At 38.1% G+C, this 10,504-nt stretch overlaps 1 protein-coding gene across 1 annotated transcript in view; it reads left to right on the top strand.

Moving 5' to 3' along the window:
• SUSD1 (sushi domain containing 1) overlaps positions 1 to 8,596 on the top strand; it is a 46,012-nt gene extending 37,416 nt beyond the window's left edge. The window contains 3 exon segments of the mRNA XM_054184841.1: positions 2,082 to 2,121; positions 4,821 to 4,914; positions 7,476 to 8,596. Of these exon segments, the coding sequence (XP_054040816.1) occupies positions 2,082 to 2,121; positions 4,821 to 4,914; positions 7,476 to 7,614 (273 nt within the window). The 3' untranslated portion in view covers positions 7,615 to 8,596.
• Positions 8,597 to 10,504: the final 1,908 nt, after the last annotated feature.

Raw genomic sequence — 10,504 nt, forward strand, 5'->3', positions numbered from 1 at the left:
ATCTTGAGGAGATCATTGGAGGCATGTACATGGAAAGCAGTGAGGAAGTCAGAGATAATGGAAATTACCATTTTTAATACTAATGAATTTGGCAATTTGAATATAGAGATGATGGAGACCAAGAGAGGATTTGGGAACAAATGAAAATTTACTGTCATTATCATAAAAATCTTACATAACAGGAACAACTTGCCCACCTTTAGAATTGTCCCTCTCCATGAGGGATACTGATAATTAAATAACTGAAACCCATCTGGTATCTATTTTAATCTCCAGTGATTACTTTATGGATTCCGTGCTGTGCAGAGAGACAAGGCTCATAGTGAAGGGCAAGAACTAAAAAAGGTGTTTGGAGTTTAAACTTAATTTCTTTAGCATAGCTTTTGTTCAGTGTCGGCATTGGCTTTTTTGGATCAAACTGTTGATGCGTGTGACAGAAGTGAGACTGGGCCTCTGAAAGGTGAAGATGACACACCATCTTTTCAGGAAAAAAGCTATGAGCTTTTGGAAAATTGGAATCAAAATGACCCCTACTGTGACAAAAGTCTTTAATTAGCCTAATAAGAAATCATTTTTATTGTTTTTTATTATTACTGTTTTTATTTTTTGGAAAGCGTACATGCATGGCAAAATGTTTTCTCTTTTCTCCAGAACTCCTTTAAGTGTGCAGCTGTGGAAGGGGTTTCTATCTCCTGTTTAGCTGGCTGTGAATAGCCAGGTTGAAGTATGGACTTTGAGATCTATGGATACTCAAGTATTTGGAGGAGTAATTTCACTGATAGCTTTCTGGAAAGGTGCTAATTCATCAGAGGATGGGATTTGTAATTTGATTTAGTATAAACTACAGATCAGTGAACTTTGCTGCTGAGATTATTGGGAGCTCTGTAACGTCTCTGATAGACAGGAGTTGACTGATTTCCTGCAAACTACAGTATACCATGGAGCTGGCTATTTCAAGATGATGGCACTCATACCAGTGCCCCCATAATCAGGCATTTGCTTGAGTTTTTAAATCCACCCCTTGTTCTTTATTTTCCCTCTCCTAAGAGGATTTTCTTTGTTAGTGTTTTGTCTTTTTAAATAACCAGAAAATTCCCTATAAAAAACGAGTGTAAGAGATTCCACAGTTCAGCATGCAGACACACAAAAGTAAGATTAAGCATGCAAATGTGCCTTCGTCCTTTTGTGCAAGTACTTCAAAATGCAGCCTTCAATTTCCTAGAAACCTACTGTTATGCAGAGCAACATAATACGCATTTTGCCAAAGCATGAAAAACATATATGTATGTATTCTATGAAAGTCTGTGAAAGTCATTTAGCGGGAAAGTATGTGTAGAAGCACTGCAAAAATAGACTTCACAGCAATTATACAATAGACAATCAAACTTAGAATAGAACATCTTGTGTATGTGCGAGTCTGAAGTGCTGGGGGAAGAAAGCTCTACAGGGACCAAAGCTTATTTAAAAAAAAAAACAACAAAAAAAAAAGCCAAAAAAAAAAAAACAAAAACAAACAAAAAAACCCAACCAAACCCAAACTTGCTAACCAATTGCCAAAGCAGACCCCTGATAAACATTTATTCAACTCCTGTGAACATTAACTACTGTAAGTATTCTATAAAAATTGTTAAAAATTGCCAAGCAAATTGTCATAACTGAAAAACCCCCTACATCTAGTATTTGAAAAACATTCCATTTAGTACCTATTTTGACATATATATTCTACATGGGGATAGAGTTAATACAGAGTATACAGCCTTATCGTAGCATTTCACAAATGAATTCTTATCCAAGCAGCTTCAAAGATCCTTTCATGTTACTTGCATGCCTAGGTTGTAGAAAGAAAGGAAGAGTGATGATCTAGAAGACTAGAGCCAGCCTTTCATCAAAGCTCTATCTCTAATCTTGTCTTTATGGTTTATAATCTTTTCAGACAAGCTAGAGTCTGCTACCAGGGGGATAACAAACTCCATTCCCAATAGTGATAAAATACAGTTGTTGTGGATGGCTGCTCTTGCAGAGTGTTAGTGATAATAAATTTCTCGCATGAGAAACAGTGATTTTTATGTTTTCATTTTCAGGTGAGAACACAGTCCTGTGCTGTTTGGGCACAAATTAAAAGTAAGTCAATTTTTCCTTCAAAGAGAAAATAGAAGTTGTCATGGCTTTGGCAGCATAAGCTAATAATTTCAGTGTCTGTTTCTTCATTTGCCATTAATGGTCAGTTGACTTTGAGGATTTTGTTAGATCCAGAAAATTTGCCCTGCATTTTAGTATTCCACTCTAATGGATTCACTAATCCATTCTAAAATGGATTCTCTAATTCCTATGTTACAATATTACCCTTTCTATGCATCACATCCAAATCTTCAGAGCAATTTTTATGCACAAAGAATTTGAAGCACAGAAGATGTGAAATTTTAGAAGCCTATTTTAAAGTAGTTCTATATTGGCTTAAATATATTTTTTTTAAAAGACATTTTCTAGCTTTTAGAAGCTAGAATGTTGTATGTTCAGGTGATCCTTGGAGAATTAAGACCTGTTGTGAACTTAAGAAAATAAAAGACACCATGCAAAAATGAAAAATATTGCTAATTTTTGTAGTTGTGAGCACAGTTTCTGAAAAGTATAATGACATAACTTTAGAAGCCAGTGAATTTCTCAGCATGGCTTTATCCTTGTTTTACTTTTTGGCTATAAAATGTTTCTAGTGAATGAGTTTACCTCACAGTAGTTTGGAGTCCAGTAGAGATCAAGTTGCCCTCCCTTCCACTGTGGTAGAAAGTACTTTCTTCACTCATTTCATCATGTTTCAGCAAAAAGCAAACATTCACCTCCCCTGACAAAGAAGGTGGCATCACTGGAGTCCCCTGTAAACTCTAAATGTTGCTTTTGAGTTGAAAGACTGACAAATTTGAGTCAGGAAATCCAGTGACGCTGCAAAGTGAGACAGTACTTTGGAATTATAATAAATCATGTAGTGCATGGAGTGCTTGAGGTGCATCTCCTCTGCTGTTCACAAACCCTGCATCTGACTACTGCTGTTACTGATCTTCTGGTGACAACTGTCTGTGTATTTCTAGGTTGCCTTTAGTTGCCTACTCTTGTGACCTAGTTCATTTACCATCACGTTTAGAAAATCTAATTTACCATCACATTTAGAATATCTAATCAATTTGTGGTTGTGGAGATTTGGCTAAGATCAAGGATTTGCTGGGTTTGAGGGCTCTATTGCTAGAGCAGCATAGGCAAGAGCTGTAAAATAACTCTAGAAAGACATAAATCCGCCCTCTTCTGAATTTGTCATTTATCAGCTTGTAGGGCATTGTCAGAGACTGTCTTAGGTATAGGTGGATTTTGGTTTTGTGATTAAAGAATGGGCGTTGGAAGATGGGAGTAGGACAGGACAGTCCTTTGACTTTCTGTTATTAATTTTTTGCCTTTATATTGAATGGACTTCTAGCCAAATGGTGTCCTTGGCCCTAATGTACTGCTGCTGGAGAGGCTGAGAGTACTTTTGGCTCACTGAATCCATTAAGGGGTGTTTCTTAATTCAACTTGTGTGGAAGGCAAATCTGTAAATTAAATCTAAACCAAATTGCCCTGTTTCAGGTGCCATCTAGACAAAGCTACACATTACATGATAAATCATGGTCATAAAAAGTTGTAGAAAGCTGTTAAAAGCACACTTCCTTTTACCAAAACTGAACATGTTTGTAGGTTGAACAGATTTTCCCTGTAGGGTCCCTGTCTGAAATTCTTTATTTTGACACACTTATAGTAAGTTTACAGGTGAAAGATGCTGCACAGATACAAGCCTTGCTTCACTGAGCAGTGTTAGGCAAAGATGATAAACTCGTCAGCTTCTCCATATGGCTTTGTATGATTTTTTTTGTGCTTCAGATCAATTGTTGAGGGTGTTTTGGGTGAATGCTCATCTATGCATTCATATGAGCCAAATAAGGGTTCAGTTTAAGTAATAGAAGTTGCTTTTCTGATGTTTGGGCACTTGGATTCTCATTGTGGACATATACATTTAAGTGTATATGTGCCATTTTTGCAAGAATTTAAAGTTTTGCTAAAACGTGGCTCATGCTTACGCAATTTAACATCAAGTAGGGTAGTGGAATCTTGCAGGAATAAGATCCTGCATCCTAGATGTCTGTGGGAAATACAGTAAGAAATAGTTAACTGTTAACTAGTGCTGAAAATGGGATGGAGCTGGCTGGAAGGGATTGAGTTTCTATTTTGTCAGGTTACCTTCACCAGTAGTTCTTAATAACTCTGGTTTTGACAGTGAAAAGTAAGCCTTCTGTTCTGTCCCTGGGTGGCTTACGGTATTATGGGCTTGGGTAAGGCTGTCGTTGCCAGGTTTATTTCTATTCTGTTGCTTGGGGGGAAAAAAAAAAAGAATGGGGAAGACAATTCAGGCAATTCTTAAAAATTCTTAAAAATTTTGAAGGAGATGCATCAAGCCATTTAATAAAGCAGTAGGATTTTCTGGCACCAGAGACCACCTTGGCATATGATTTAGACTGAAATTCCCAAGGGTGAGCGGGGAAAATGTTGACATTGAGTATCTGAATTAGAAAGAAGAAGGCAGGAAACTGAGTGATGGAAAAGTACAATCACTTTTGGGAAATACACCATTTAATCTTACTTCCTCAACTGGACAGTAACTACTAGATAGTCAGCTCCCTTACTACTTGACTGAGCAGTAAGTCCAGTATTTTACCTTTGAGCAGACTCAGTTGGTCAGTCACCAGACTGAAGGTACACTATTTGGTATTTGTCTGAATTGTTTGATATTTTTCTTTCAGATTTATCACCCACTCTGCAATACATGACTGCTGTTGGATTAGGGTCAGTTGCTGCTGTCTGCCTTATACTGTTCCTGTCATTCTCAGCAGCACGGTATGTATTGTTATTAACTCCAGGTTTGTAGTCCTTCTGCACAAGGCTTACGTGTTTTTCTTTTCAGATATGCCAGTCTGCTTGGTTTAGGTCTTTTGGGTGGTTAGAAACTGTTACCAAGAGTTCCTTCAGTGGCTGCTAGCACTGTCCATTGCTTGAACTGACGCACTCTATATCTTTGCAATCACTGGCTAAACATCTGAAAAGTATGGGGCTCATCTTAATAAAGGAAGGATTCAGACAGTGAGTAGCACGAGGAATTTAGTTCAGAGGTGTTTTGATTTAATGGTAACTAAATAAATTAAGTTTATATCCTGTGTTACTCTAAAAGTGAAGTCATACCAACAGAAATGTTGATGTACTTTTCTTATGTAAGGACCTAATTTCTAGTCTTCCCAACTTTATTTAAAAGGCCTAAAAGGATTGTTTTTCAGTAGCAGTTGATCTTTAGCTAAAGGCTACAAATAAAACGTTAGAAAATTTTAAGAAATTGATTTCTTTCTGTTTTGTGATCCTGCATTCAGGGGCAGTAACTTTATAACTATCCTTCTTTCAAAGTAAACCAAATACATGCCTCTAAGTAATTGTGAATGTCTATGTATGTGTAAAATCTGACTGAAAATTATGACTTTGTTCTTGCTTTAATATGTTTATCTCTAAGAATAGTCTTGTGACTTATGTCCCTGGAAAGGTCAGGAGCCTCCAGCTTGGGGGCTGTGAAGTACAGAGCATTGATCAGTTAAACTGCTTATTTGGCATTCAGAAATAGAAGGAGCTAGTCTTACACAGGGCTGGAGAAAGTACGATTATTTGGATTATTTGTAGTTGTCTAAATTTGAAATCAATTCTTACAATCTAAATTCCAAAATAAAGGTTCCATGGGATCTTTCTTTAAGTAATTAAAGAAGGGGATCGCAGGATTCTTTTGGCAATAGGATGCAGTGGTAAACTTGAACTTGCAGTCTTGATTGATTGTTTTTTTGAAAAACAGTGTCAGAGTCAGCTTTGACATTTGAGGCAGAAGGGACTATAACTGCCTTGATGTCTAAACTAGCACTCCTGGCAGAGGGCTTATTGCAGGAGAAAGGGCAGCCCTGGGCTGTCATGGTATGAAAGGCTTCTCAGTTATTTCAGGTTCTCTGGCAAAAATGTGACAGAAGGATATAAATACTTTATAAAACTGTGTCAAATCAATTAGCATCATGATGATAGGAGAACTATTTAAGATATTAGACAGTACTAGTACTTGGCAGAAATTAAAGCTCCCCCATCCCACTAAGAGACAGAGAATGGAAAAAACAGATGTCATTTGTGACAAGGGCCTTCACAGTGCTCACAAGAAACAGTAGCTGCAATTTCCATTAATAACAGATACTCTTTTCATTTTAAATAAGCATCAGTTTAATGCATTTCTGAGTAAGAAGGTAATTTGAAAAAACACGTGAAGTCAGCCTTCTGCCCTGTCCACTGTAAGGCCATAGTCCTGTTTTAGGCATGGTACTTCAAGGCAGATGTGGCCCATCAGGAGAAAGAGACAGAGGAATTTAACGAGGGAGACATGAGATCTGTCTGATCCAACTGCGAGTAGCGTAATCTACAAGTAGGTTGCTTAGCCTGGCAGAGAAGACTGACAGGAAGTATGATATACAAATATACAAAAAGCCATTATAGAAAGACCAGCTTCCTCTCATCCATAGCGCACGTGGTACATGTAGCATCCATGGGCAGTATACCCGTGTGCTTCTGAGCAGGAGGAAAGGAAGGCATGGGAACAGATTGCTGCTAGTGCTGTGAAACCATGGCTTCTGGGTGGTCTGCAAGAGCAGGTTAAACAAACATTTGTCGGGAATGACACAGCTACAGCTGGTCTTGACATCGTGTTAGGTGAATGGTCTTGGATTATTTCTTGGGGTCCTTGTAAGCTCTCCTGTTCTGCAGCTTCTGTCACAAAGAACCACTGTATTCAAATGCTCACCAGTTTGCCACATGTCTGCTGCCTCGGGGATTATATTACCGCAGTGGGACAGATTGTGAATTCCCACTAGCATAGTTGCTGACGGCAGCTTTAACTGTTCCTCAGTGAGTAAAAGTCTGACACTGGATTCACAAAGCGCGCAGCCTGACTGCTGATGTCCTTAGATATTATTAATTTTTTTCATTTAAAAAATGCATTGGCCTACAGTTACTATTAAGGTGCCTTGTCACACATTGACTTGCCTTCATTCTTCCTAATCCTTTGCTTCTTTTTTTTATGTTATGCCCATTCAGATGTGTAAGGATAGTGCCTTTCTGAAGGTCTTCATTGGGCACGAGTGTTATCAATGCCAAATTTAATGTAAGTCAGATAGTCATCAGGCCCGATGGGAATGTTTCCTACCCATCTCAAACTGGCTGTAATGTTCAGAATTTATACCAGCACCTTAGGTCTTCAAAACACTTTAGGAACTCTGTGACTTATCCCACCAACATCCCACCAGATGTAAGTTCTGTCAGGTCTATGCTTGTCTCTTGAACGTTTTTTAATTATTTCTTTTTAACTGGAATTTTTTCTCTTTCTCCAGCTCCTGTCTCCACAGTACAGTGCACTCCCCACCTGCTGCTTTAGCCTGTGAGGCTGTACATTTATCTGCTACAGTGGACATGGCACAAAGGGGGATTACATCAACATTCCTAGAGACTGAAAATGTCTCTCTTCTTTAATGTGTTATCCCTTGAAGTCAGCATAGAGAAAGTGCACTCTTCTTACCAAAGCCAGCATCTGTTGGGTATGGATATATCTGCATGGCACATATGTAGTATAGCATGGGCAGCTGAAATGTATTTGTTACTGGAAGTGAGATGTTTATTATCTCCCCTTGTTTCCAGATGGTGTGGTATGTAAAGGACAACCTTCCCTCACACAAACAGGTTTGTGTCAGAGACATTAGCATGTGTCCTGTGTGTTGGCCACAGGCTTTCAGCTATTCCAGCCCCAGGAATGCCTGATAACGAGCGTTTCTATTGTACTTTATTACATGAATAATCACCTGATCCAGTTAAGACTGTCTGAAGATCAACTGCTATTTTAGATACCTTAGGACGCATAAACTGGCCCCTTATAAGAGAGAATACAGATCAACCATTATGTCAGATAAAGTGCCTATTGTATTTCTAAGTATAAAAATGGAAGACTTTCATCAGTCACTTACGGGTAATGGTACTTCAATAACAAGTACAGAGTCATTAGCCATGAAATTGTTACATTTAAATAGTGTCAGCAACAGATGTGTTCCAGAGATACTGCAATCATTGCTCATAGCAATTAGCAATAATTGCAAATAATACACCGACTTATAAAACTGCAGTTTGCCAAAAAGCTGAGTAGCCTTAATGGCATGTGAAACTAATTTAAATAAGGAGCTACCTGTGTTAAGTGCAGATTTGTTAATTTCTGTTCTATAATTATAGCTGAGTAAAGCCATTAAATCCTTGTCTGGTTAACGAGCTGGTGTGTAACATCTGGTTAGAGTCATTTAATAAAATACAATTAACCAATTTCCTATGGCATTAATATTTTTCCTTCTGTAAGAAAGAATCAAGTGCCTTTCATTAATTCCACTCCTGTTCAGAAGTAGCTTTGGGATATATTAGCAAAATCATTCAGTTAACTGATGAAATAAAGACACGAGAGTTTTGGGTTTTACTCAGTTTTGTCATTTTTTCCAAGTTATGTTTTGTGTTTCACCACTTTTGAAATATGATACCCCTTTTTGGAATTCTAAAGGTTTCTGATTCTTGCTGGCTTTATAGTTTTAGATGTTCTGTATCTCTGGGTTGTGTAATTCCTTTTTTGGTGCTTAAAAAGGGTATTTCAAAGTGTAACAACAGACTTCATAGTTGGTAGCGGAGAGGAATCACAATCGGAGTTACAGGAGAGAGCTTTTAACTGCTACGTCTAACTAGGGTGCTTATATCAGTTCTGGGCAGTAGCAGTACTTTGATATCATTTGTGTTACCCAGCATTTCCACTGCTTACTGAAGTCTGCCCTTCATGTTAGTAAGTTTTCAGTAGTTAGTAGCTGAGTAAGAACACCTTTGCATTAGTGATTAAGAGTTGGTAATGTTTTTCTTCAGTGACTGAGAAAGAACAACTTAACTGTTCATACTGGGCTACTGTTACTTAATTTTTCAGTTTCTCCTGCGGAATTCATTCTCACACATTTTGCTTGTAATTCCCTTCCTCAATAGAATAGCTTGCCAAGGTTTGGCGTAGCGGTACAAACTGTAGCACATCATTCTGGTTCATTCTCCTGCTGCCCTGATCCTGTGAGAGTTTGTGAGCAGCTGTTCCTGAATAAGGGAGAGCTGGAGAGGCAGGAAATGATTTAAAGAGGACAGACATGCTGTCCTCCATGAAAGAAAACTTATTTCACCTTTTACTAAGACCAGCAGTGTTCCAGTACATTATGCAAGACCAGGAACATAAAGGCCATCTTGTCAGTAGGTATCGTTGGAAAGTTGGAGGTCTTCATGTAACTTTCAACAAGTAATTCCTGTTCATTGTGCCTCTTCTTTACCTAGCTTGTCTTTCATAACGTAAAGTTTTCAGAGCAAGGTTTCTTCTTACTGAACAGCCACACTTCTGCTGGGACTTAAATAATGTATTTAATGACTTACTGGGATGTCTCTGCACCGCAGAGCAGTGCAGCATATTAATACACAGGAATGGACTGATAACAGAGAAGCAATGAGTCAGGACTCCCTGCTATCTTAAGTTCTCCAAAATAGCTACAGTCCTGCAAGTTTCCCCTCTTTGCCTCCTTTGTCACTCTTGGCAAACCTACCTCTGGCTGTGAGCCTGTCTTCATCTGTCGTGTATTTATCTTTCTTCCATCTACATCTGTTTCAGTTTAATGTGGGAAGCATAGAAAAATAATTTAGCCTTGCCCTCCTCAGATAATTGTGCAGTTGTTAACAGTTCGTTTTTTAGAGCCTCTCTCTTTCAGAAACATTGCTCTGTTGCTCCCGAGCTTTCCAGTTATATTTGTTGAATTATTTTTTAAGGAAAGTAAGAAGATTTAAACAGTAGGAAGTGAAAAAGTAGCTAGAGTAAAAGAAGGTTCTTAAAAGTTCTACTCAGAACAACTATTTTAAGACTGGACAAAAAGAACAACATGAAATTGCTGTGGCTGTACTTACTTTTGTCTGTTACAGAAAGAAGCTTGTACAGTGAAATTAATGGGGTTTAAGAGTACTGATAATGAAGGCCAGTTCTCTGACATTTCATTAGAAGGAAATACAGCATTATGCTAGAAAGGGTTTCACTGAAAATACGAGCTTTTAGACTTCTGATCAGATAGTTCATTTACAAAAATACTTCTTAGGAGAAGATAGTCCTAACCGGTGCCACTTTGAATGGGGCCTTGGAGTGACAAGTGTCCATCCATAGGGGTACTTCGGTTACACAGATTTGTAATCCCTATACTCAAGTTCACGGAATGATCTAGCAGCTCTGTGTTTTATATGTAGCATCCTGCGGAACTAATTGCCACATTGATGTAATCACATCCTCATGATTCAAGAAATTCTAGAGACATTTCTAATGATCCTT

This window comes from Rissa tridactyla, chromosome Z, assembly GCF_028500815.1.
Source record: "Rissa tridactyla isolate bRisTri1 chromosome Z, bRisTri1.patW.cur.20221130, whole genome shotgun sequence".
NCBI classification, from domain to species: Eukaryota; Metazoa; Chordata; class Aves; order Charadriiformes; family Laridae; genus Rissa; species Rissa tridactyla.